This window comes from Sminthopsis crassicaudata, chromosome 3 (assembly GCF_048593235.1).
Source record: "Sminthopsis crassicaudata isolate SCR6 chromosome 3, ASM4859323v1, whole genome shotgun sequence".
In the NCBI taxonomy this organism is placed as follows: Eukaryota; Metazoa; Chordata; class Mammalia; order Dasyuromorphia; family Dasyuridae; genus Sminthopsis; species Sminthopsis crassicaudata.
The window spans coordinates 511607927-511635916 of record NC_133619.1 but is presented as its reverse complement, the minus strand read 5'-3'; the positions used below and the strand labels follow the sequence as shown (position 1 = coordinate 511635916).

Genomic DNA, 27990 nt, shown 5'->3' with positions numbered 1-27990 from the left:
AGCAGTGTTACTACTGGGCTTATATCCCAAAAGATATAAGACATAAGATCTCCAAAGAGATCTAAAAGAAGGGAAAGGAACCCACATGTGCAAAAATTTTGTGGCAGCCCTTTTTGTAGTGGCAAGAAACTGGAAACTGAATGATGCCCATTAATTGGTGAAGGGCTGAATAGATTATGATATATGAATGTTATGGAATACTCTTGTTCTGTAAGAAATGACCAACAGAGAGGCTTGGAGAGACTTAACATGAACTGATGCTAAGTGAAATGAGCAGAACCAGGAGGTCATTATACACAGCAACAAGACCATCAATTCTGATGGACATGGCTCTCTTCAATAATGAGATGATTCAAACCAATTCCAGTTGTTCAGTGATGAAGAAAGCCATCTATGCCCAGAGAGAGCACCATGGGAACTGAGTGTGGAACACAACATAGCATTTTTGTTTTCTTTCTCAGTTTTTTTTTTTCCTTTCTAGATCCATTTTTTCTTGTGCAGCAAGATAATTGTATAAATATATATACATATCTTGGATTTAATATATATTTTAATATATTTAACATGTATTGGACTACCTGTCATCTAGGGGAAGGAGTGGGGGAAGGAAGGGAAAAGTTAGAACTGAAGGTTTTACAAGGGTCAATGTTGAAAAACTTACCCAGGCATATATTTTGTAAATAAAAACCTATAATTTTTTTTTTTTAGTACTTTAGTTAAGGCTGATTCTTTACCTCTCTCCTCTTCCCATCCCCATTCAAATTGTTGAGGTTTTTAAATTCTTCTCAGAAATTTCCAATAAAACAAACACATGGAGAAATCCTTACCTTAAAAAAATAGATTGATATGTCACTTGTTTGTCACAAACTTTCTCAGATCTTTACAACTAAAGTGATCTTTTTCTTCCTCAAAAATTTTTATAACACATTTCCTGGACTTCTCCTTATATTCTATATGAAATATTATTAGTATCATTGATTTATTACTGAAAGGGATATCTGAAATCATCTAGCCTAACCCCTTTACTTTACGGAATGGAAACTGAGGCCTAAAGAGATTTAAGTGACTTGTCCAATCTAATTAACACCTCTAGGGAGTGCCATCAAGCCAAGATTGGAATCCTAGTTGCTTGACTCCAAGTCTGCTGCTCTTTCAAATGCCATACTGACTTCAAATATATGTACATGTCTTATCCCCCATGCACGCTTCCAAAAAAAAAAAACAAAACCCTGTTAAACTCTAAATTTTTTAAGGACAGATGTTATTTTCCATCTTTCTAAATCAAGTATATGACCTTACTCATTATAATCACTTATTAAATCTTTGTTGAATTTTTGAAAGAAAATGCTGTCATTAGTGATTGACTTTGAAATTTTTTGGGAGGAGAAAAAGAAATAGGGAAAGTGAGGAAGATGGGAAAATTTTGGAGTGAAAGGTAAATTTAGTTTGGGATATGTATTTTCTTATATCTCTGAAATATATAAGTTTGCAGATCAAAAAAAATTTAATTTCCTCTCCTAATCTTTTTATTCATACTTATAATGTAACATCTTCTCTGGACCTTTAGAAGTTTAACACTGCTTTGCTTTTTTCCTCGTTTCAGGCAGAGTTAATTGGTTCAGCAGTGCTTCCTCTGCAAGAGGTCATTTGCTCACAGCTTCTATCTTTCAATGGCCAGCTACCCATGGAGGAGAAAAGTCAGGCATCGCTTGGACCTCTCAAGGTATATAAATGTTATGATAGACCTGCTGCATATTTGCCTAGGATCAATGCTTTTCACCATATATGTTCCTGACCCTCATTACTAGAAATCTTTCCCCACTCTGAACAATCAACTAAGTCATTTGCATACAGACTTCTACTTTCTAATTGCCTCCTCCTTGTGACTCAATAACTCTACTTAATATATAATTCCCTTTATTTGCTATTAATCTTTATCCAACTTAATCTTATCCATCATCAAATCCAAACCTTTTTTATGCCCTCTGAAATCTTACTCTGTTGTTAACAAACTTCCCCCTTCATCCTACATTACTCTTTCCCCCATCTTTTTTGTGTTTGTGGATGAGTAGCTCTTTGAATGAATATTAAGTGGTTACAATATGCCAAATATTTGGCTAAGTTCTGGGGATATAAAGAGAAAAGGAAAAGACAGTACATACCTTCAAGGAGCTCACACCATAATTGAGAAAGAGAGCACTCACAGAAAGATTAAACTGCAAGGCCAATGCAGACAGCAGAAGTCTTTTTTTAGAAAATAAATCATCATTACTCCTTCCTTTCTGACTGTTCTGTTCGCATTCTCCCCAACATGCTGGTTTGGGAAGAGGAATTAATATTCTCCATACTCCCCACTGCTTCTTTTAGACCTCTCTTAGGTTAGTTAACTGTTGCTTAGTAATCTCACCTTTTTCAAGATTCATTGCATCTGTCTCTACACCTTTTTTGAATCCTTATTGCTGTGATTCGCCTGTGTCCATGCTGTTCTTCCTTTTTCATGATGTTCTGTACTTAGCTCGGTCTTTCTCAATAACTTAACCCCTATCTTTATCTGTGATGATCCTGTCATATTACTGTCCCTTTGAACATCCTGTTTATCAACCATCTTACTTCTCATGACCTGAATCTCCTCCATTTTACCTCTGTCTTGCTTTATACCTCATTCTCATCCCAAAACTATATACTCCTGAGCTTCATACTTCTGCTCTCTAAAAGAATCTTTTAACTGTCTAGTCTTTTCCTTTCTAAACATATCCTCAGCAATTTCCATTTGTTCCATCCCACTTGCCAGTCTCACCTGTCCACTTCTTCATTCATGTCTACCTCAACTCTACTATCCCAGGACTATACTCTAGATCTTCCCACCATTCCATTTCTCTGTAACATCTATTCCATAACTAACAAAGTTCTTTTCATGTTATATGGATACCTCTCTTGATCCTTCCATCTTTTGGCATTTGTTGAGACCTCGCTCCCCTTGATAAGGCTGCATTCATGGCCACCCTTTCAATATTGATTGTACTTTCTCTCATACCTCCTCAAAATCAGGATGTTCCTTGCTCCTCATTGCTACTTCCAGAGTTCCTCTCTATCGTCTCAGTAGCCTGAGGCTGCTTATCTTTGAGATTCCTGTTAGTCAAATTTCATCATTCAATCCAAATGCTGATAGCTATTATCTTCCAATTCCCTTGCTGACCCAGTTTCACTCTCTCCTCTCCCTTTCTCTCCTTTCCCTCTCCCTCCTATATTTTGTCTTTATATTAGAGGACTTCAACATACAAGTTGATAAGTACTCAAGTACCTCAGCCTGCTACTTCCTTGCTCTGTTCCCATTTCTCCACTCTACCTCAGGCTGGAGCAGACATTGTTTTGTCCCTCTTCACTAGGGTTTGCTTCCATGTTAAGAACTCTGAAAGTCCCTTATTTGATTATCCTTTTTTATCTTTCCATCTCTCCCTAGGCTATCTATCTCCTAGGATGAGAAGTATCCTGTTCTTACCCTTGCTATGACCTCCCCCTCAGTTTTTTCTGAGCTATCATCCCTTTTCTACTTATACTCTCTTCCCTCCCTAGTCAAGTCTCTCCCATAATCCCCTCTTCTACTCTTTTAGCTGAAGATCTTGCCTCCCACTTTAACAAAAAGGAAAAAAAAAAAATGGAAGCCATTCCACAAGAGTTCCTCTTCCCTTTATTTTATTTCTTATCTCCTCCTCCTTTACTCATCCTTCTGATACCATCCCTCAACATCTGTTCCTTCACTGAAGTCTCTGATGAAGAGGTGGCCCTTCTATATGTCATGGTCAGCTTCTTTTCCATGCACCCTTGATCCCATGCCCTGCCATGTCCTCCAGCAGGCTGCCCTCACTGCCCTCTCCAGTCACTAATCTTCACATTCTGTCTACTGGTTCTTTTCTCACTACCTACAAATACTTTCAAGAGTCCTACAATTTTAAAAACTGTTGTCCAGATCTTATCTTGATCTCTATTATTCTAGCTCTCTCCTCTTCACCCAGATAAACTATGAAAATGCCATCCATATTTGATACCTCCATTCCTCTCCTCTGCTATCTATGTTACCTGTATCATTCAAGAAAAATTTTTTGCCAGAGTTAATGGTCCTTTTTCCATTCTCATTCTTTTCTTGGTCCTTCTGTGCAACATTTAATTAATATTTCTATATCATTTTAAGGATTGCAGAGTACTTTATATGCTTTTGAATTTGAAACTGTTGACCACTTTCTGCCTTCTCTATTGGTTTTCCTTCTGTCTGTCCCCTTTACTGTCTCTTCATCTAAGCCCCACCTTTGCATGTGCTAGACTTTTTTCTTGTTTCTTTCTTTATTCTCACTTGATGATGGAGCAGATCTACAGAGCTAGCCCTATTCATGTCCTGCCTACAGTCCTACATTGCCAACTACCTTTTGGATTTCCCAAACATCTCCAGCTTACCATTTTCCAATCAGAATTCATCTTTCTCCCCTAGAGTAGAGTCTCCCACCTTCCAAATAATACATATTTTTGAAGGCACTGTCACTCTCCCAATCAACCAGACTTACATCCTTACTGCCATCCTCAATTTCTCTCCCTCATCCTAAAAGTCCAATCTTTTGCTCAATCTTGTTTCTCCCTTCACATCTTATGGTTATACTCCTATCACTTGTGTGTGTGTGTGCCCCGTCGTCCACACAAACAGCCTTAATTTATGCCTTTATCTCCTCACACCTAGACTACCTACTGCAAAGCCTTGTAATTGGTCTCCTTAAGGCAAACCTCTACTGTTGTAGTATATTCTTCTCACAAGTGTTAAGTGTAGGTCTGATCATGTCAATCTCCTACTCAGTAAACTGAGTCTCTGTTACCCCTGAATCAATTATAAATTTCTCTTTTTGACATTTAAGGCTCTTTATGATAATAGCAATGGCTAATACTTATATATAGCTTTAACATTTACAGATTGTTTTATATGTATTATCGTGTTCATCTTAGATTTGAACTCAAGTCTTTCTGACTCCAAGTCCTGCATAACTGACTGGCTCTTTCCTGTGTTTCTTTGCCACACTCTCTTCAGTAGAACCATACTTGTCCACTTACTATTCCTCCCACAGAGTCCTCTATCTCCCGTAGCTTTTAGTGACCATCTTGCCTGGAATTCTTTTCTTCCTCACCTGTAACATCTCAGAATCCCGAGATTCTTTCCATATTCAGCTCAAATATCATCTTTGAAGGAATCTTTGCTCAGTTACCTCAACTGCTAGTATAGTTCTGAGGTTATTTTCCATCGACTCTGTGTTTATTTTGTATATACCTAGCTATAGGAAGTGTTAAGTGTCTGAGGCCAAATTTGAACTCAGGTCCTCCTGACTTCAGGGCTGGTGCTCTGTCTACTGCACCACCTAGATGCCCCATGCATGCCCAGTCTTAATACAGTGCTTGGCACATAATAAGTGCTTGTGAAATGCTTGTTAATTGATATACTTTATTCTTTGGTGATTTCATCTTCTTCTCTGGGTTTAATTATAATTTTTACATAATAATTCCTAAATCCAAAAAATTCAGATTTTTTCTTTCTTTTAAATTCATTCCTGAATTACCAACTATCTATGGGATGTCTTCATATGGTTATCCTCTCAGTCTCTCTAATTGAAGATATCCAAACTTGAATTCATATCTTTTCCCCTAATCCTATACTTTCACCAGACTTTCAACTCTTTCTGTTCTGGGCTCAACAATATTCCCATTTACTTAAGTTCATAACCTCAGAGTAATTACTGACTTTTTTCTTCTTTACCTTCTTTCCTCCCGCCATATCTAGTCGGTTGTTGATTTTCTTTCAGTTCTACCTCTACAATATGCCTGCAATCTCTACTCTCCACCCACAGTCTGACTATTCTGTCATGATTTCCCATCTGAACTATTATAATAATCTTATTAATTTTTTTCATTAATGTCTTTTCTCTCCAATCCATCTTCTAGATCTCTGCCAAAATAATCTTTCCAGCTCCCTTGGGTCTTGGGTCAAGGAGGTGTTCAAAGTAGCTAAGTCTTTCATAGCTGATCATTGCTGTTATCATGTACAGTGTTCTCTGAGTTTGACTCACTTCATTTTACATCAGTTCATATAAGTCTTCCCAGAGTTTTCTTAAACCATCTTGCCTCTAGAGCTTACTGTATGGCCTTTCAGGATGTCCTGGGCAAACTTTAACTTTAGGAAATTCCTTTGGCAGTTGCCTGGATGATGGATTAGAGTGGAGAGAGATGTGAGGGAAGAATACAAATTAGAAGAATACATTATTAGAAGATTAGTCCAGATAAGATGGTATGGTGAGGACCTGAATTAGGGTAGAGGCTGTCTGAGTGAAGGAAAAAAGATATATAGTTATTATGAAGGGCGCAAAGCAATAAGATTTGGCTATGGATTTATATGTGGAATAAGTATAAGCAAGGACTTAAGTCCTTGAGATTATGAACCTGGTCAACTGAGAGTGTAATCAGTAGTGATTGAAAGATTCAAAAGAGGGGGAGGTTTTCAGGGAACATAATGAGTTCTATTTTGAGATGCCTATGGATTTAAGTTTTAGATAACCCAAAGGCAGTTTGTGATGCAGGACGGCAGCCTAGGAAATTGACCAGGGACTAAATATTTATATCTGTGAATCAACTTATATCAGCATATTAACTGAATTTTAAAAGAATTAATGAGATCCCCAGTGAGACAGTCCTCCCTAGATCTTAATCTTTTCTCTCCCTCTCAAATTTATATTTCATTAACCTACATAGATATTCTGTTCTCTGCCCTACATTACAAGAAAATATAATTGCTTCAAAAGCACAGATGCTTCATTTGTGTTTTTGTATTCTGCCCACATTACATACTGGCTTAGAATAAGCACTTAATAAGTCATGAATTGTTAAACAGTGTAGAAATTCTTTCTTGTTATAGATTATTTGAGTCTAAGGCATTTTTTCCTATTAGAACATGGCATCAGGATTTTTAGAGGCAGTCAAATTGGCACAAGTTGATCAAGAAGTCAATAAGTTCAAATTTGGCCTCTGATACTTCCTAGTATGTGATCCTGAAGAAGTAATTTAACTTCTTTGTGCCTCAATTTTCTCAAATGTAAAATGGAGATGATCATAATAGCACCTGTCACCCATAGTAGTTGTATGTATCCAATAAGATAATATTCAAAAGCACTTAGCACAAGTCCTGACACATGGGCACCTAATTAATACTTATTTTCTTCCTTAAAGTGGTAGGGAGATGAGATGAGCCCTGAATTTCCAGAGAGAAGATTTGGCTAAGCTACTGATAAATTCTTTGATCTTTATCTGTCAAATGGGCATAATATTTACATTTTTGTTTTTGTGAGAATCACATAGGATAATCTGTATCATGTTATTCTACAGTCATTTGCTCTACAAATAGATCTTGTTATTCTAAGGTATTCCATTGGAGATATTTCCTCAGCTCAGATTTATTCTGGCTTTAGTCTGCTTCACATACCATCTCCAGAAGAGCCCCCTGTTTACTTGAGTACTCTGAGATTCTTACATGTAACTATATGTAGCATATCACCCACAGGAAAATGTGTTTACTCAGTCACACAGCTCATCAGGGTCAAGAGCTGGGTGAGGAGCCCAATGTTAGGGATTTTCTGCTTAGAATTAAACTTTCTGGACTTTGTTGTAATTAATTTTTTAGCCTAATTCTAACATATTCATAATTTTTAGCCGTGATTCAATTTAGTTCAGCAAGGATTTATTAAACATCTATACACAGTTGTTGAGAATACAGTGACAAAAGGAAAAGTAGTCAGCTCTTACATTGCTTATTATAATCAACTGAGAGAACACAATGTAGGTACAAGATAATTGAAAAAGACTGCCATACCAGCTGAAGAATATTTTTTAGAGAAGTTGAACTAAGGTCAAAGGTATTTATGAACCTGAAAAGCTAAACTGATAAAAAAAAAAGTTTATTATAGGCATTTGGAAGTCAGCCTTTTCTATGCATGAATAGAAAGGCTGAATTCCTTAGTAGCAAGGCCCCAACAGGAAGTAAAGTAGTGGAGTCCTAGCAGAGAAGTAAAGTTTCTAGTAGAGAGATCCTGACAGAGAGGTATAAAGTCTCATTAGGGAAATAGGTGAGGATAAAGAGAGGTAACGCTGAAAGAGAATATCATTCCAGCGAGCAGCGTTTGCTGCTGTGCCAGGGAGAGAGATTCCTTAGCATATTGGGTCCTCTGCAAGGAGTGAGCTTTTACAAGGAAATCCAAGACAGAAGTTCCAATGGAATGAGATTCCCTCAATGCTGTCACTGCTCCTAGGCCTAGATGAGACCACTTATTCTCTCCCTCTGCCTTACAGGTCTCAGTACAGCTTGCAGTTGATAACAAAGGTGTGAGTGGCACAAATTCCAAGTCACTCAGTGCTATCCAGCAGCCTCCAGTGTGTGTTGTTACAAGTCCAGCAAAACAGTTCCCAGAAACAAATCAAAGTGCTACACATGACAAAAACCCTCAAGCCTGGACTCAAGTTAATGAAGATGCTTCAAAGCAAAAACAACACTTAGGACAATGGGGCCCAGATCCCACTGTGATGAAGTCATCACTGCCCAGGACTTTGTCACCCTCCAACAGCACAAGAATCCCAATAGACAAATCAATAGAAGAAAAACCTCTGCTATTATACGTCTTGTTGATGGTGCCTGATGGAAAAGACTTTATTACTGGAACATCTGAAAAGCAGCAAACATGCAACGTATATTTAAACTGTAAACTCTTTAGTACAGAGGAGGTAACAAGATCTGCTATCATATGGGGCACAACGCAGCCAACCTTTAACTTCACCCAGGTAAACACTTCATTCATCATTTAGTAACCATTTATGTACAGCTTCCACTATAGTCCTCCAATAACCTATTGATGTAATAGGATTCTGTGTCCCTCTGATCTTTGGGGGGGATGGGCCTGGGTTGGAAAAACCCTGGATTTCAACCCCTTCCAGCCTCTGGGAACATCCCTACCCTTCTATCTGGTCTGGGAATCACTTTGGTCTGGGAAACTATCACCACCCTTATTGATTTGAAATTAGCTTCTCAATGGTTCCCTAGCTCCAAGCTATATAAATAATAAAATCAAGACTCTTTATCCCAATTTTTGCTATCTTCCTAATCAGGAAGAGGCCCACTGAGAGATAGAGCTTTTCAGTGAAAATAAACCCATTTTGACTAAAACATCAGTGCCTGGGGACCCCTATTGCTGTTGTCTCACCCCTCAACATTGTCATGTAGAGATGACCCTGGTGTTTAAAGAGTCTCCCAATGCAGCACAAGTTCTAGTTGGTTTTTCCAAGCTGGAGATATTGTAACTTCATACCGAAGAATGGATCTGTTTCTGTTGTCTTAGGACAAACTAAGTATTGAAAAGACTGGCTAAGCCAAACACCAGCCTTCTTTCCACCTACTACATTGTCATTCTCTGAATTATGACTTGTGGTCACTCAGTTTAATTAAATGGGAAAAGGAGGAAGAGTTTGAAATAATGCCAGAAAAGATAAGGTTACACAATATTTTCAATTATTTTGAATGCTGAACCATTTAATTTGGTTTTGAATCTCCAATTTTGTGTTGGGCTCCTGACTTCATGTTTTTTCTACTATAAAGCACTGAATTCCTGCATATTTTGTTCTCATATATTCTTAACCACATTTTCCACCAGGTAACACCTGTCTCTTTGACCCCCAAATACTTGGAAAGACTCAAGAATAATGTAATGGTAATTGAGGCATGGAACAAGGTTCGAAGCCCAGGACAAGATAAGCTGCTTGGACTGGTGAAGCTCCCTCTCCATCAGTTTTATATATCATTCAAGTAATTCAACCCTTTTAAAAATTTTTTTAATTATTTTGTTTTCCATGGGACTCAAACTCAGTGGGAATGATATTTGCAAAGAACAACAAAATCAGGTTATTTTTCACCTAGCAACTCTTTTCCCCAAAATAGCTTCTTCCTTTCTTATTGATATATTCTTTAATGTGACATCTTACAGTTACTAATCTGGCATACCTTCAAGCAATTTGTAGACAAAGAAACTGAAATTCAGAGGTAAAGTCACTCATAAAGCCAGGATTTGCCCCAGATTCTGTGAGATAGTTTTGTCAAGGTATAGAACTAATACTAAAAAAACTCCAGAACTTAAGACTTGGAGCTAGCCCAGAATCTAGAGACGGCCTTGATGTTCCTCTGGCAGCCCCAGTTCCCCTCCCCCTCTATAGATTGTAGGGATGGGGATGGAAGGCCTCCAAGGGGAAAAGTGCTAATGACAATCTTGAAAGCTGCTTCTAGATTTACACCAAAGAGCCAGCTGCAGCCAAGAAGAGACATGTGCAGAGCCTTATTTTTCCTTTCTTTGTTTATGAAAATGTTCGTTTTATTTCTTAAGGATACATTTTAAATAAGACCTCAACTATAAAAGTTGGAGCTATTAAAAAAAAAAATGTATTTGAGACAAAGAAAAGGCTGGAGTTTAGATCCTGCCCCTGGCCCTTAGTGTCTTTATGACCTTGAGTAAGTCTCTCATCTCCCAGGACATTGGTGCCCTCCTCTGTAAAGTGAAGGACCCAAAATCCCATAACAAGACTTCTTATTCTAAATTTTATAATTTTCAACAAAAATGTAAATAAATTCATTGACTTGCCCCCAAGTGATACTAATGAGGGGAAAGGAAAGGGGGTCCCCATTTCTCACCACATAGATAATCCCATGTGGCGCAGTGTCCCCTATAAAATGAATTTACAGGCCCAAAAACCCAGATTGATAAATAAAAGGTTTATTGTAGGAATTTGGAAGTAAAGTTAAATTATAAAGACGCCAGGGCCAAAGGTTGTCACTGGACAGGCAGGGATCCCTACATGGCTGGAAGGATACCATGTGTTGGCTGGGAGGGCTCCTGCAATGAGGGCTCTGGCTTGGCCCTTTTATACCCAAAAGATTGTGGACAGTTCCAAGTTCTGGTGTGCTTTTCAGTTAGCTCAGATCAGGTGAGGGCTGGGGGAAGCTGAGCTGAGGGTGAGGGCTAGGCCCGGATATTCAAAGGGTGCCTTTGACCAGGATTTGTGAATTAAGGTCAGTGATGGGTTGGGCAATTAGAAAGGAATCTTAAAGGGACCCCAACCCTCATCAGTTCCTCCCTTAAACAGTTGAGACTTAAATTCATTTAAGAAAAACGAAAATTTGGGGCAGTGCCCTTCATTTAAGGAAAGGTTGAAGATTTTCTCCAAAGATCTTCAGAGTAGCGGGGGTCCATTCATCTTGTTCCCCCCTCAAACCATCGCCTCCAGATGCATGTGGGAAAAGGGGCATAGATTTCCTCTTTAACTGCTTCGAGCTGACAAGGTAGAGAGGTGGTGAGGTGTGAGGTGTGGGGGATGGAAGTAGGGCATCGAGGTGTCCTAGTCAGTTGTCCCCAATCAATGTTCTCCAGGCTGAAACGCCAGCTTAGAATCCAAAGTGTGAAGCCTAGAGAAAACAGATCTTGGGAACAGATTAAAAGTGGGGTGTCATCCAGGCTGGAGATGGTGACATTCAGGAGAATGAGGCCTTTAGCAAGAAATGCATCAGGTCCCTTCTGTGGGCTGCTTGTCTGATAGCCCATTTAATTATCAAAGAGAAATAGAAGAAAATGCTAAGAAAAGATTATTTGTAGCCTAGCTCTTTCACCCTTAATTTCCAGGAAAGCTAATTTCTCTTGGGGTTGGGATTAATGGGTATGGGCTTTTCTGAGTCTTCAGGGGAGGCAAGAGGCCTTGATACCTAGTAGATTTAATGAACCACTGCTCTTTTGTGAGGCAGGGTCTAGGGATGGGTATATCACCAGTTGTCAGAGCTGCAGATCAAGATAAGAATGCAGTTTAAGCTCTTGGAAATGTTGAAAAAACTGCTGTTTTTCTTGAAGAGAGTTATTCAATAAGCAAAGATCCTGAATCTTTTCCTTCCTAGTTTCCCCACTCTTTATGGAGGAAGGGTGAAAATATCAGCATAGCCTACCCAGCTTACCGGCCCCTGGGGTGTTCGGGCTGTCCTGAGATAAAAGGGAAACAGGGCCAGACCTCAAATTCCTACCAGGGAGCAGGAGGCTGGGGGCCAGTTCAACCTTTGTAGTGTTCTGTGGTGGTGAGAAGGCAGTTCCTCCTGCTCAGATTCAGGGCAGAGACTGGGGTCTTCTAAGGCTTAAGTCTAGAAGAGATTTGCATTAAAAGAGCATCACTGCTTCTCTCTGAGTGTCTGGAGGCAGGAATTGCCCTGAGAAGAAAACTGAGAGTCTCAGGTTAACGAGATAAAGGAAACCAACAGGTGTTAGAAATCAGTTTTGGTCTTACAGATCTCTATTAGTTGTCCAGTAGCAGACAGATGACCAGGCTAAATGCTTATTTGCCCAAGCATTTAGGATACAATGATTACATATAATTAGGCTAGAAACAGCAAGGTATGACATAATTGAATTGCATTAACAATTTCTATTGACTATTGCTCTGATGTTAAAATCAGTTACATGAGGGAAAAAATGCAAGAACATAAATTCTAAACAAATATTTATCATAACCTTATATTGATAACAATAAGGAATTTGTCCCCATATGTTCATATTCAAGTAGATGATATTCATACAAATTATTCATACAAATCAGTTTGTTTTAAAATACCCAATCCAAATATAATCATATATAGAATGTCCAATTCCACATAAGAGAATTCAAGAAGTTAGCAGCTGAACTTTTAGAAATAAATCTTACTGAAGTATGGATGGCATTCACAAAAACCCAGGCTAAGTTTGAATATTGCTCTTTTTCCCCAACCTTTTTGATTCAAAGGGGCTAGCTTCCTAACAGCAGGGAAGCCCTGGTAAGGTGGGTGGAGAGAGATTAGTTCAGTGGAGTTTATTGAGAGGTAGTAACCAGACCAACTCTATAGCTTTCATTCCCTTTAGGCATCCCTAAGAGAGAGAGAGAAATACAACAACAACAATAACAAAAAACAAAAAAAACAAAAAACCTTATTTCGCCAGAGCTGTGCCATGACGTCTCAATGAGCAATGCTTGGCTTGAGTTAGAGCTCCAGACAGCGTCAATCAAGTCCCAGGAATTAAGCTGTCCCACCTCACTGATAGAGTGGGGGGGGGGGGGGAAGCAGGGGGGAGGAAGGTTACCTTACAAACTGGAAGACTGAAATAGAGGAGAGGCAAGAGCAATATTGGAGTAGGTCTCTAAAGAGATGACATAGTGGAGCCAGCATCTTGATAAGAGATTCCCATAGCTTGGAATGGGAGAGGCATTCTGAAATATAAGATCTTATCAAGTATTCTGATAAAGAGGCAGGGGGAGGTTTTGTAGAACTAAGAGGCAGGGAAACTGAGGCAGGACTGAGTCAGGATAATTAGGGAAACTGAGGCAGGACAATAAAATAAACCAGACTAAAACTAGAAAACGCAAGGATCAGTTTCTCCCCAATAACCCCAGAATTATTAGCATAGAACAGCACTCCTCATTCAGAGAGACACACGCCTCCCTGTTTGAATCTCTGCAGTTGGGGGGCATCTCAGCCAGAGATGGACAGTATTTAGGTCTGTGGTCATTTGTGCATTTAACTCTGCGTCTGCTATGTAGCAGTGCTCAAGGCAGTCCTGCTGGCCCAAGAAGGCACCCCAAGTCTGTCAGGGGCTCCGAGAGAGAGACAAAAAATGTAGTTTGAGAGCTTCATTCTCTCCCTCTCCCCCCCCCTTCTCTCTCTCTCTCTCTCTCTCTCTCTCTCTCTCTCTCTCCTCACACACACACACACACACACACACACACACACACACACACACACACACACACACACACACACACACACACACACACACACACACACTTATGAGTAAATTATGCAATTAGACCAAGACGGACCACCCCAACCATTAGAGTTCTGATCTCTAAATGCTGAAATACTAATTAAGGAACTGGGGTAACAGGGGTGGAGAAACAGATCAGAGAGACTACCAGTCCCAGGACAGGTGTCTGATTTTGGTTATTTCTAAAGGATAATCCCAAAGACTGTTTCCAATTCGGCCTGAACTGAAATAAGACATCAGTTTTTCCCAATTTCCTGACCAGCTGAAATCTGTTTCCTTCCCCCCCCCCCCCTTTACAGAAATTATCAGATTATACATAACAGACTAGTAAATTTCCTGGAACAGCAATAGTCAAAAGAGTTTTATGCAGCAATAGTTAAACAGGTTTATACAGCAATAGTTAAAAGTTTTTCTCATACAGAACAATAGTCAAACAGTTTTATACAAGTCCTCAGTTTTAACGAGTCTTAAAAAAAAATAAAAAATAATTTGCAAGCCGGCCTATCTCACTCAGACCCTTTTCTGCAGAAGAGAAATCCCACGTGACCCCTCCCTACTCTATTAGAAGAGGCAGGGGAAGGTAGCTAGCATTAATGCAGAGAATAGTGAGTCCGAAGCCAAAAGACCCTACCCCCACCCTTCTTCTAGTGATTAGGGTGTGGGGGCGTTTGGGGTGTTTAGAAAGGTCAGACCCTAATTGGAGACAATTGACTCCTGAAGCAATTGGGGGTTGGGTGATTAGAGAGAAAGATTAGAACTCTACATATAGAATTCAGGTGTTAATGTAGCCATTTTCTAAAAGGCAGTTTGAGGGAGAATCTATTCTTCTAATTCCTGCCTTCCTGGACTGAAGCCAGAGAAGTTCAGGCAAGAAAGAGACAGTTTAAGGAAACTGAGGCAGTAAAAAAAAAAAACTGTTGTACACCAGAACAGAAAGATTCTAAGGTGCCAAATTAAAGTAGTTAAGGAGCATTTAAATAGTTTCAATTTCTTTTTAATTCTCCTCCCGCTGCAGTCAGGATGAGAGAAAGATAAAAGAAATTATTTTCATTCTCTTAACAATTAATTTGCCTGGATTCAGAATTTTGTTCCTTAACCCAAATTACAAAGATGTCCTCTCTGAAGCTCTAGCTTGGCCAGGATCAGAATTAGAAATGGCATCTTTTAACTGTTGGAAGGGGGCATCCAATTGAGAGAAATAGTGTGTGCTAGGAGCTGAGACAGAGAACGGCTTGAACATCTAGTTTAAATTCTATCTAGGCTTTAGAAAGCAGGTAAGTATGCCCTGAGGCTTAGAAAGAAAATGGGCAGTTTTAAAATCCTTTATCCAACCTAGCGAGCATGGTCAGGAAACCGAGTCCCATTTTAAAAGATATGGGACAAGCTAGTTCTCTGAGAGCGCTGGAAGTCTTGGCTCCTTTAAGAGCCAGGTAAAAGTTATGGGAGGGTGGGGGCTGGGCCCGGATATTCAAAGGGTGCCTTTGACCAGGATTTGTGAATCAAGGTCAGTCATAGGTTGGGCAATTAGAAAGGAATCTTAAAGGGACCCCAACCCTTATCAGTTCTGTTGCTGAGTACCAGAGCTATCTCCTCTGGGTGCTTCTAGCTGTCTCTGGTGGGAAGATTAGTGGCTGGTGGGAGCATCTGTTTCTTAAAAGAGAGTTACTTTGATCTAACTAGTTGGTATAATAGAGTATCAGCTCTGAAGTCAGGAAGAACTGAGTTCAAATCTGACCTCAGACACTTAACACTTCCTGGCTATGTGACCCTGGGCAAGTCACTTAATCCCAATTGCCCCAGCAAAAAAAAAAAAAAAAGATAGTTACTTCCACAAAAATAGGTATTCTTTCTTGTCAAACCATAGAGAATAAGTAAGAACTATGACAATTATATATCCTAGAGAAAACAATGATTAATGATCACTGTAAGCTAACTCAAATTTTCTACCTTCTTCAGAGACCCCAAGATTTCTCACCTACTCCTTGAAGCTCAGTACCCAGTGGTTGCAGTTGACAGCTACACACCTGTGATAGATGTATTCACAGGACATCAAAATGGAAGCCTTCGGGTGTTTTTAGCTATGGGCAGTGCTAATCAGATAACAGCCCTGCAAAGGTTGAAGAATGAAGATGGACCCCTATCTTCCTACAGCACCAGGCCACCTCATTTTCTGGACCAGCCACCTCCATCTCTTGTTATGGTAGTATCCAAGTACTTTAATGTGGAAGTTAAACAGTGAATGAGGATCATAATCCCCGCTTTTCAATACTATTTCAAACTAAAGCCCACTTTGGTAAACATGAATCCTGGAATAATAACTGTAAAGTAATTGTCGCTCCTCTCACTAATTGCTCTGGTTACCAGTCACCTAATTCCCATGCCTTCAGAAAATCTCTGGCCACTGCCTTGCACAGTGGTTCTTTACCTATATTACCTCAGTCAGAGGTCTTCAGAGATCTCTGGCCACCGCCTCACTGAGTGGTGGTTCTAACATTTAACAGAGCACTTGAGGACAGTTGCATGCAAGCTCAAGGTCTTTATTGCACTTGTTCACATCCTGCCCTAGCTTACCTCCTGCTCACTCCTAGTAAACTCCACCTACTTCCTGGTCCCCAAGGCTTATATAGGGTCTATGAGGTCACATGCACAGCCAGAGAAGGAGATGCCTTCTGTTGATGATGCGATCTCAATGTGACCTGAGCTCACAGAGGTCGCTGCTGGTCATAGAAAAACCCATTTGGGGAATCTCAGGCTTCAAGGTCTTAATATTTCCTGATTGCACAGTGCTTCCTCTTCAGACCCTTCCAAATAATAATAAAAATTAATCTTTTCATTTCCATATTAAGTCTAACAAAGTGTGTTAAGGAGGAAGAAGGGAGCAGTTCACCACAATCTGGTGCTACAGCTTGTTCAAAGATTGTCACTCCTATTTGATGGAAAACCAAGGCTCAAAGACAGTGATTTATAAGCCAAATTCTAAACCCAGTTGTCATAAATCAAAATTCAGTGTTGCTTCCTTTCTGATATCTAAGTCAAAATACTTCTGTGGCATTTTATAATTTTTAAGAAGTTTCACATCCATTATCTCCTTTGATCTTCATAATTAGTACTGTGAGGGAAATCAGGTAAAAAAAAATTGTCCCCCTAAATTCTCTATCCTCTTATTTAATCACTTTCATTTCTATATCAGTCTACATAAGACTTTCTTTGTTACCTTATTTTAACCTCATACTTACCCAGTGAGATAAGTTAGTTTTTATAGCTGAGAAAACCAAAAATCAGAATAATTAAGGGATTAGCAGAAGTGAAGTTTAAGTCAGTAGTAAAGCTGGGATGAAAACTCAAGTTGGCAGATACCAAAGTCTGCTCTGCTTTCTGTTTCCCAAGTTGAAGCACAAAGCTGACACTCAACATCTCCCAAGCTGTGATCAGTGAATTAGATCATTATTGTTTTTCTCTTGTGACTTTGAATGGAACTTTAGCACTCCAAATGCTTCGAATTTATGTAACAAATACTGCAGATGTTATTGGATAATGCTTAACCCCCTTTCTGATTACTAAAAGGACACATACTCCAGCTTGTGAAAACCTAAAGGCAGGATTCCTTTTGCTTTATTGGGATATTATGTTATCTTAATGTATTATTTTACATGCTAGAATCACAGAATCTTGGTCAAAATCTTAAAGTCACACAGTTTAAATCATGCCCCAATTCAATAATTCCCTTACAAATGGAGACATAGGCCCTACTCAATGATTTTAGATTCTAGAATAGGCTCTAGCTAAGGAAGGACACAAGTATATATGATGCAAGAATTGCTTAAGTATACATAAAATCATGCTTACAAAGCATTATCGTGTTTCACAAAAGGGAAAGTAAAGTGGCATTTGAATTACTTGAAGGATGGGTTTGGCAACTAAGTATTTATACCTCAACACATTTTAATAAATTTTCTAATATAATTTTTTACAAGGTTATGTTAATTGTTGTCCAGCATAAATCTTGGCCAGATCCTGGCAAGGTTCTTTCCTTTTTTTCATCCCCACATCCTCTCCAGCACTTTGGCTGACTTTCCAAGGCTTGGAAAGCAAACATCATGAATCTACCAGTCACCATAGGTTTTACAGTCATCTTTCCTCCAGAAATTACATAGGCACTTAACAAGGCACTTTACTTCCATTCCTCAAAATATGTCTTAGCATAAAAAATAAAATTCCTTTTTTTTTTTTTTTCTGTCAGTTATCTTTTTTTTCTTCATGTGTTATCAATCTATGGTTCTGCAGCACTGGAAAAAAGTAAATGGTTAAGTTCCTATTGAATGTTTCTGTTTCTCCTTAGCAGAGAGATGGTCAGGGAGATGGACTGATAGAGCACCAATTTGAGATCCATGTGGAAAAAGTTAAAGGACTCATCCCACTCCAGTCTACAGTTTGGGGAGAAGCAGACTGTTATGTCCAATACTGCTTTCCTGTTCAAGACTCAAAAGACGGTACATTAAAAAGAACTAAATTACCTCAAAGTGGTAGGTGTAACATATCATAAATTTTTCCTCATTCATTCTTCAGTTTAAATGTCTTTGTATAAATACCTCCATGCTGTTGGATGGAGGCTGAAGGTGAAGGTAAGTCAGGGTTACAAAGATACAAAAAAAGGGGTCTCTGCCCTCTGGAATAAGACAAATATTCAATAATATAGGATGTTATAAATGTCCTGACTTAGATATGATAATTTCCAAAATGCTGGAGTTTAGAGAAAATGACTGTTGGTTTTTTGGAAGAGATAGCAGTTGAATTTTCATTACTGAGATTTGCTTACTGTTTTAGGGCCTTGCATCCAACTTTCGAATAAATTTTTATATCCTTATTTTCACTCCTTTAGTGACAAAAGTGACAATTTTTTACATTCAAATGTAGATGTTCTATTAGAAGGAGAGAGATGTCCTTCAGTTCCAATGGCTTGCATGATAAATTTAGATAGAGTGAATCCAAGTGATGGCTTTTACTTATCTTCTTTGGAGCTCCAGATATGTTTGTTTGCCATGTCAAATATATAATTTAATGTCTTTTATAGCTTGCCATAGAATGTTAGATTTGTAGGAACATAAAGTAAAGAAATGTCAGACTTGGAAGAGATGTTAAAAATTTAGAACATTAATGTAGAGAGGGACCTTATAAAGTCTCCTCATTTTACAGAGGAAGAATTTAAGACTCACAGAGGTGCAGTGATGTGACTCAAGTTACTACCTATGATTCATTGTCTGCCTCCCTGTAGGACCTGGCCCAGAGCTAGCATGTATTTAGTATTCCCAAAAGTTATTGAACTATATCACATTGAATTGCTCTTCTTTTCCACAGAAATCACTCTAAAGCCTTTTCGTTCAGCAACCACACTATGTGTCCCTGACCCCATCTTCAACCACAAATATCTTCATTCTCTCTTGCTTCCACCGGAAGTTCCATTACAGAGACTCTTGCTTAGTGCCTTTTCAGCGTGCGGGTTGGTGCCTGGAGGAGGAATCCAGTTTGAAATCTGGTGCAGGTAATAATAATAATAATTCCCCTTCATATCATGCCTCACAACAATCTCATTGGTGATTACTTTGTTTTAATCCCATTTTACAGAAGAGGAAACTGTTACTCAAGTGGGACTAAATGATTTGCTCATAGGTCACAAATCTTGTAAGTGACAGAGATGTGATCTGAACTCAGATCTATTATGATTTCAAGATCAGCATTCTTTCCATTATATCACTATAGTTACATAGATGTGTTTTCTTGTTCCTGGAAGGACACCTGAGAATTCTTAGAAAAGAATAAAAATCATCCTTATCATCATCATTCCACATTTACATAGGATGTTATGGTTATAGATTTCAAGATTTCAAACAAAAGTTCCCCTCCAGTTATTATTTCTGTTCTGAAAGTGCCTTTTTTTCAAAGATTGTACCAATATAGCCTAAGTTGACATCCTATCAAAATGGAAGAGCTTTAGATAGTGAAAGAATATGTATCTTTCAGGTAACCAACCTTGTTAGCGAAATATGGTGAGGCTTCTCATAATAGAGTTGATGTCACAGGATAAAATTTTCAGCCATAGCAGTAATTTAAGAGGAGCATCTACTGAGGTATGAAGGTTTGGAGGGATACAAAAAGAGAGAAATGACAGTCTGTGGGGAATGAAACAATATGAAACACATTTATACATAATAAGCTATATACAGGATAAAAAGCCAACAGAATTAAAAAGAGTTGAGGCTTTCTATAGGAGGTGGGATTTTAGTTGAAACTTAGTAGTTAGGCTAGTAGTTGTAGTAGAAGAGACAGAGCCTTCATTCCAGAGGGACAGCCAGAGAAAATACTTGGAACCAAGAAATGAATTCTTGTTCATGGAGCAGCCAGAAGCCAGTGTCCCTCAATTAAAGAGTATATATTGGGGACTAAAGTATAAGAAAACTGGAAAAATGCGAGGGAGCTAGATAATGAAGCCCAACAGATTTAGTGCCAAACAAAAAATTTTGTATTTGCTCTTGGAAATTATAGGGAACCATGGAAGTTTATTGAATGGAGGGATGGCATATATAAGCTTTTGTTTTAAGGAAATCATTTAAGTAGGTAAGTGGAAAATAAATGGAAGTGGGGAGAGACTTGAGGCAGGAGGTGCCATCAGAAGGCTATTGTAGTTATCTAGGCATGAAGTGAGTAGATAGAGGAAAAAAAACAACAAAAACAATCCTGTTTTTTAAGGATAACTTGAAGAAACTGGAATATTTCGCCTGAAGAAAAAAAGACTTATAAAAAAAATTTTATAAGAATAGTTTTTGGTTCCAGAGTGGAGAACTGGTAGCAATGAATGAAAATTGGCAGATTTTGGAATAAATTGACATTAGACAAAGTGGATTTCCCCCTTTATTAGAGGTCTTCAGACAGTTTGAATATCTTCTTCTTAGAGAAAATTCTGTTTTGAAGAGTAATTATTACAAAAGGTAGGCAAAGATGAATAATGCCATCTTTTTCCTCATAGGTGAGGATACATTTATACATTCACATACTAATAAAGTTGATTATAATAAGTACATGATAGAAACAATAACTAAGTTTTTAAAGACCTTATATTTCTAAAATGCTTTATACTTTCTAAAGTTTGTCCATAACTAACTCATATTAAGCTAGCAACATATTTCTTTTCTTTTTTTTTTATTTAGAATTTTTTTTCCACAGTATATATGCATGAGTAATTTTTTTTATAATATCCCTTGTATTCATTTTTCCAAATTATCCCCTCCCTCCTTCCACTCCCTCCCCCCCCCATGACAGGCAATCCCATACATTTTACATGTGTTACAATATAACCTAGATACAATATATGTGTGTAAATACCATTTTCTTGTTGCACATTAAGTATTAGATTCCGAAGGTATAAGTAACCTGGGTAGATAGACAGTAGTGCTACCAATTTACATTCACTTCCCAGTGTTCCTTCTCTGGGTGTAGTTATTTCTGTCCATCATTGATCAATTGGAAGTGAGTTGGATGATCTTTATGTTGAAGATTTCCACTTCCATCAGAATACATCTTCATACAGCATTGAAGTGTACAAAGATCTTCTGGTTCTATTCATTTCACTCAGCATCAGTTGATTTTAATCTCTCCAAGCCTCTCTGTATTCCTCCTGCTGGTCATTTCTTACAGAGCAATAATATTCCATAACCTTCATATACATAATTTACCCAACCATTCTCCAATTGATGGACATCCATTCATCTTCCAGTTTCTAGCTACAACAAAAAGAGCTGCCACAAACATTTTGGCACATACAGGTCCCTTTCTGCTCTTTAGTATTTCTTTGGGATATAAGCCCAATAGCAGCAATGCTGGGTCAAAGGGTATGCACAGTTTGATAACTTTTTGGGCATAGTTCCAAATTAGCAACATATTTCTAAAACAATCAGAATGCATTTATTAAATATCTATTATGTGTGATGCACTGTGCTCAGTACTGGCAATATAAGTAGAGAGTGAAACTATCTCCACGATTTCATTCCAATAGACTTAACAGAGCTTTCGGGAATTGCTTCATGGGTAATAAGAGCTTCATATCAATAGATATATTCAGATAGGATTTGGAGAACCACTTTAAGGCTTTTTTCAAGTTGGTTTTGCATTGAGTAACCACTCAATAAGTGTCTTATAACTCTAAATTGTTTGTAAATATTTTCTTAGAATAGTTTATCTTTTAGCATCTTAAGGACCCATAATGCAATGTTAACAAATACTTTCTTCATTGCCTATAGAGGCTTGCTGTGGTACAGACTTTGTTATTCAAAATTGTGGATGTCATGTTTTTCCTTGAGTTAAGGAAATATTTACTCCTGATATCTTGGACCAATAGATATGAAAAGAACTTTAGAACATACAACATTAACCTTAATAAGGAAATTAGAATAATTCTTATTAAGCGTTAGAAGGGACCATAGAATGAGAATGTTAGAGTAGAAATGAGCATTAAAGCACAGTCAGTTCAACTTCTTCGTTTAGCAAAAGAGCAAGCTAAGGCTAGGTACAAAATGACATGTGACTTATCAAGATCATGCAACAAGCCACAAAAGACACTGAACTAAAACCTAATTTTGTGATTGTCTGATCAAAACCCATTGTTGAGGATTATTAACTTAAAACCAATTTATAGACTATGACTTGTAAAGTTTACTCTATTACATTCCACAACTTGTTCAGGCATTCCTCATTTGATGAGTACTCCTTCAGTTTCCAATTCTTTATCCCCCCAAAAAAGAGCTTCTGTAAATATTTTTGTACATGTGGGTCCTTTTCCTCTTCCTTTGATTTATTTGGGGGTATAGATCCAGTAGTGGCAACACTAGGTCAAAGACCCAGTTTAATGATTTTTGGAGCATAATTCTAAATTGCCTTCCTGAATTGCTGAGCCAGTTCATGGCTTTATCAGTAGTAGCAGTGCATTAATGTATCTAGTTTTTCTACAACCTCTCCAGTATTTTTCATTTTCCTTTAGTCTGATTCATATTGATGAGGTTTAGAGTGGTCGAGATTCTTGGTGGTCTAGAGTTTAGTGGCTATAAGAAAGTTATTAAGAATCCCCATTAAATCAGCTGCAGGTTCTAGGAATGAAAGAATTCACTCATTCCCAAATATTAGTTGCAAAGTAAAAGTTAGATAGAAATCAGTTTAACCAGAGACTGGCTTCTATAGTGGCAGATCTATGGAAAATGGAGTTTTGCACTGAGAATGTAGTTCTCAGTGGACAGAAAGTCCTGGCAGCTGAGTGAGCCACCGAGGTCCATCTGCAAAAGACCTTAGTTGATGGAAGCTATTTTATTGAGTGTCTTGGAGGGATTGGGAAGCCCAAGCAAATCAGAACCAGTGGGGGGCTGGGACAAGCCCAGATCTCCTATTGGAATTCAAAGGGATGCTTTTGACCAGGATTTGTAATTGAATGTCTGGTATCCTGGAAAGACAACTTGTCTGGGGAGGATATGCCTCAGCCAAGAGGGAATCTGGGAATCTGAAAGGAATCACAAATCAATAGGAAATACTATTTCTTAAAGGGATCCCAACCCCCTTCAGTATCAGTTTATATTGCATATTAGAATCTGAGCCACTGGAATAACATACTAGGTATATTGTCATTCAAAAACAGTGGTATCCTAAATCACTATGATGGCATTATGTAGTCAGAGCTCTAAATAACAGATATCATCTCAAGGTAGCTTTTATGCATACTCCAGAATAACATAGGCAGTCATTTTTAGCTTAGCATTTATCTTTAAATTGTTACAGATCACAACAGAATTTTTTATCTTAAAGAAGCAAACTTAAACACACTTGTGGTATTAACAAGATAGGTTATCACACAATTTCAAGGACACTCTGATGCTAAACTTTAACAGTTGCAAATCTATAAACAAATAATTTCAGTTTCTTATTGCTACATTCTGGGAACAAACAGCTTTATGTTCTCTCACATGGTACATTTGTAATATAACTTACCACAATTTGAGACCTTACTTTTCTTTTTTGTGTCTTGGATCTCTTTGTTAATCTGGTAAAATTTATGAACTCCTTCTCAAAAAAAAAAAAAAAAAAAAAAAAGTTTTTAAGCATAAAAGAAAATATATAGGATTACAAAAGAAAATGATGGGGGGAACCCTGAATCTGTCCTCTGACTTTGGGGGGAATGCTTCAGGGTTTCCCCCATCAAAACCAATTATATTACAATATAGTTTATCAAAATATTTGCAAAACAAATTCATGGAACCCAATGGAGAACCCTGTTCTGGATCATGTTAGTAATTTGTATCTATGATATCTCTCTCTCTTTTTTTTTTTTTTTTTTAATACAATAAATTCTTGAGGTCAAGGACTATGTCTGTTTTAATCTTTATATCTCTAGCATTTTTGTAAATTGTAATATATATATCCTTTGTGCATTTATTATACTCAAAAAATATTTGTTGAAGTTTTAAATTGTTCATGTTTTCCTAGTTAATTCAGTAATTCAGTCATCTATTTGTTGTATTACTATAGAGAATATACTTATATACTTATTTGTCTTATTGAATTACTTTGTCGAGTTCCAAGAAGATTCTTAAACCTTGTATGATCAATAATAATTGCAGTAAATGCTTAAAAAACATTAATCCTTTCTGTGTGCAGTATCCCTTTGTGGCATTATGAATAATAAAGTATTAACATAGGAAAGGGGTGGGCAAGAACAGAAGGGGAGTAGTCCAATTTTACTAAGACCAAAAAAAAAAAAAAAAGAAGAAACTTTGGAAAAGGAAGGAAGGCATATTGAGATAAAAAGGTCAATGGTAATTTTGGCAGGCAGAAATTTATACTTTTTTAATGTACTGGGAAACAATTTTGTTCAGAAGAGTGACAACTGGGACAGATAGGTGGCACAGTGGATAGGGCACTGGCCCTGAAGTCAGGAGGATTTGTGTTCAAATTTAGCCACAAATACTCATGAACTGCATGACCCCAGGCAAGTCACTTAACCCTGATTGCCCACACACACAAAAAAAGAATGACAACAAAGTCATTCATTCTCTTTGGATATTGATTGATTAGAAGGCTTGAGACTACAGATAGACAGTGATATTTGTTGTTTTAATAGATTTAAATATTAACTAAGCTTAGATAATCAAAGTGATTCATTGACATTTCTTCTGGGTAAAGTTCTACATTTATTTATTTGCAGGTACTACTACCCCAATGTCAGGGAACAAATGGTTGCCAGAGGCTCACTGCCATTATCCCGGCTGTGTGCCCTGGTGACAATGCAGCATCATGACAATGTGGAACTACAGACCTTTAACCTACCTTTATTTCCGAGATCAGAGAATAAGAATGAATTCCAGGCCCAGACAGCAGGTAAAAACGATCACCACAAAAAGCTTTATATTTCCTTTCTAAGGTAGTATTTGGTTTTCTTTCACTTTTTTAAAAAACCCTGACACTTCTCAGTGTAGTTTTCAGTTTATCTGATTTAAGTTTATTGCTATTTTAATAAGCTTCTATTAAGATATCAAGATTTCCTAGTTGAAAGGAACTTATAAGAACTAGTCTAGCTCTTCCCAAATCATTAGTTACCTTCTTAGCATATAATAAATGGCTTTTCTCAGTCTGAACTACTTTAGCCATTAAAGGAGTTCACTACTTCTCAAAACTGCCCATTATATTTTCAGATAGCTATGATTTTCAGGAAGGTTTTCATTAAGTCAAGCAGAGATGCCATTTTTATGACATACCTCTTTGCTTCTGGTTCTGCCTTTGGAAGCCAAGCAAAAACATATTTGAGCTTTTGTTTATATGATAATAGTAGTAGATAGGATTTATTTAGTGCTGTTGATGAGATTAGATTCTGGAAACCAAAATGATGACATTAGTGTTCCTGGTGATCAGGGAGTTAAATGATGAGGTTTAGTGGCAGGATCAGGTTTCAAGGAACCACATGAAGAGGTTTGGCTTCCCTAAATCCCCTTAGGATTGGCGCAAGGTAGGGAGTTGTGGGAACCCCCTTTCTGGCTGTACAGAGGTCCTTCTTAAAGGAATTTATGAATCCAAAAAGCTAGACTGATAAAAAGAAGTTTATTGTTGGCATTGAGATGTCAGCCTTTGCTATGCATGAATAGAAAGACTGAATTTCTTAGAGGGAAAGTCTGACAGAAAGATATAAAGTCTTGTTAGGGAAATAGGTGAAGGAGATAAAGAGAGGGTAATGCTGAAAGAGAATATTATTTCGGTGGGCAGAGGTTTCCTTGGCATAGCATATTAGGTCCTCTGCAAGGACTGAGTTTAAAATTGGCACTTTTTACAATAGAAATCTTGGCTACAAGCTGTGCTTGCTCCTGATAAGGGCTGGTGGGTGGAGTTTGAGCTGGAATTGAATAGAATTCAATGAGTCTTTCTTTAATTAAATAGGGTTGAAATTCTCCAGCTCTGGACTCAAATAGCCCCACCTAGATAAACCACTTTATCTGATTCCCTGGGGCAGGGTCCCACAGAGGCAGGGTTCAAGGAGAATTTCTCTTTCAAAGAGCTTTAGAGTTTCGGGACCCCCTCATCATTATTATCTCATTTTATTCTAGCAAGATAAATAAGAGATAGACACTTCCCATTTTACTGATGAGGAAACTGAGTCAGACAAAAATTAAGTAATTTGCTTGGTGCACAATAAGTGTCTGAGGCTCTATTTGAACTCTTATCTTCCTGGCTCCCAAGTTTAGGGTTCTAGCCACTTCACTACCTCATGAGAGCCCTTTAGACCAGTGGAATCTTGGCTAGACTTGGACCTTTCTGCAGCATTTTTTATTTTTAATTTTTAAACATTTTTATTTTATTTAAAATTTTACACCATTTAAAATTATTCCCCTCTCCCTGAAACTAAGCATTCAGATACGAGTTATATATTTGGAATTGTCTAAAACATTTTGTACAAGAACACTCAAATAAAAGAAAAAGAAATTAAAAAAAGAAAGTGAAAAATAGCATTTAAAATCTGGTTTCAAACTACCTACTTTCCCCAACATTAGTTTACCTTATTCCCAGACATATATTCTTCTGAGATCCTGGCAAAATGTACTATTTACTTTCCAAAATGACATGATATCCACCACATCAGTACATTCACTCATTCTGTTCCCACATACCTGTATTGGCACTGTCTTCATTTTCATCTTTTTATGTTCTTTCCTCAAAGATTCAGTTCAAAGGCCACCTTTTACTGAAGCCTGCCCCAATAATACACAGTAGAGTCCCCAAACTAAACTATATTTTTTCTCCTCCAATTTGCATTGCATACTTTTTTCCAGATCTCATGTCTCCATTATGCTTTATCCTTTGTTATACTTGTTACTGTACATGTATCCCTTTTATAGATTATAAGCTTCTTGAGAAGCAAGGCTTATGTGTGGTTTTCATCTTTGTGTTCCAGTTTTAATTCCAGTTCCTTAAATTTAATACATACCTAATAGTATTTATTGAATTAAATTATATCTTATACTTATGCAACTAAATATATGCACCTCAATGTCACACTTAGCATTTCTCTGTATTAAATGTCATCTTTGACAATCCATTGTTATGATTTGGGGTCCTGATTCTGCCCTCCATCAGGTCCCCATCCCTTTCTGTTGCTCTTAAGTCATCTAGCTGACAAAGTCACAATTTAATGAAATATTAAGTTAAATATTTTTGAGCAAGTTTTTTTTCCTCTCTGCAAGATTTTTAAGCAGCTTCCTCCTGCTTAATTTTACTAGCTTTTAGTTTTCTTGTTTCAGGATTTTTTTTTTTTTTTTTGGCCGAGGCAGTTGGGTTTAAGTGACTTGCCCAAGGTCCCACAGCTAGAAAGTGTTACGTGTCTGAGACCAGATTTGAATTCAGGTCTTTCTGACTTCAGGGTTGGTGCTCTATCCACTGTGCCACCTAGCTGCCCCTCTTGTACCCCATGGAGTTATCTTAAGGTGCACCTTTTTTTAAAATTTGTATCAAGTTTTTACGATGGATATTTTTTCAGGTGATTATTTACATTGTGTTTTGAGGAAAAGCATTGTAAAGCAATTGAAAT

At 37.7% G+C, this 27990-nt stretch overlaps 1 protein-coding gene across 8 annotated transcripts in view; it reads left to right on the top strand.

Annotated features, from left to right (window-relative positions):
* C2CD3 (C2 domain containing 3 centriole elongation regulator) overlaps positions 1–27990 on the top strand; it is a 142084-nt gene that overhangs the window by 50299 nt on the left and 63795 nt on the right. For 5 of the 8 annotated variants that reach the window (XR_012488375.1, XM_074304051.1, XM_074304050.1 and 2 more), the window contains 7 exons: positions 1604–1723; positions 8368–8853; positions 9720–9871; positions 15843–16086; positions 18226–18409; positions 19242–19425; positions 25123–25295. Coding sequence is in view for 6 of the 8 variants with exons in the window: in XM_074304051.1 (XP_074160152.1) it covers positions 1604–1723; positions 8368–8853; positions 9720–9871; positions 15843–16086; positions 18226–18409; positions 19242–19425; positions 25123–25295 (1543 nt within the window). In the remaining 2 variants the exon portion in view is untranslated. The remainder of the gene's footprint in view (positions 1–1603; positions 1724–8367; positions 8854–9719; positions 9872–15842; positions 16087–18225; positions 18410–19241; positions 19426–25122; positions 25296–27990) is intronic. The other 3 variants (XR_012488376.1, XM_074304048.1, XM_074304047.1) reach the window with 2 other exon arrangements.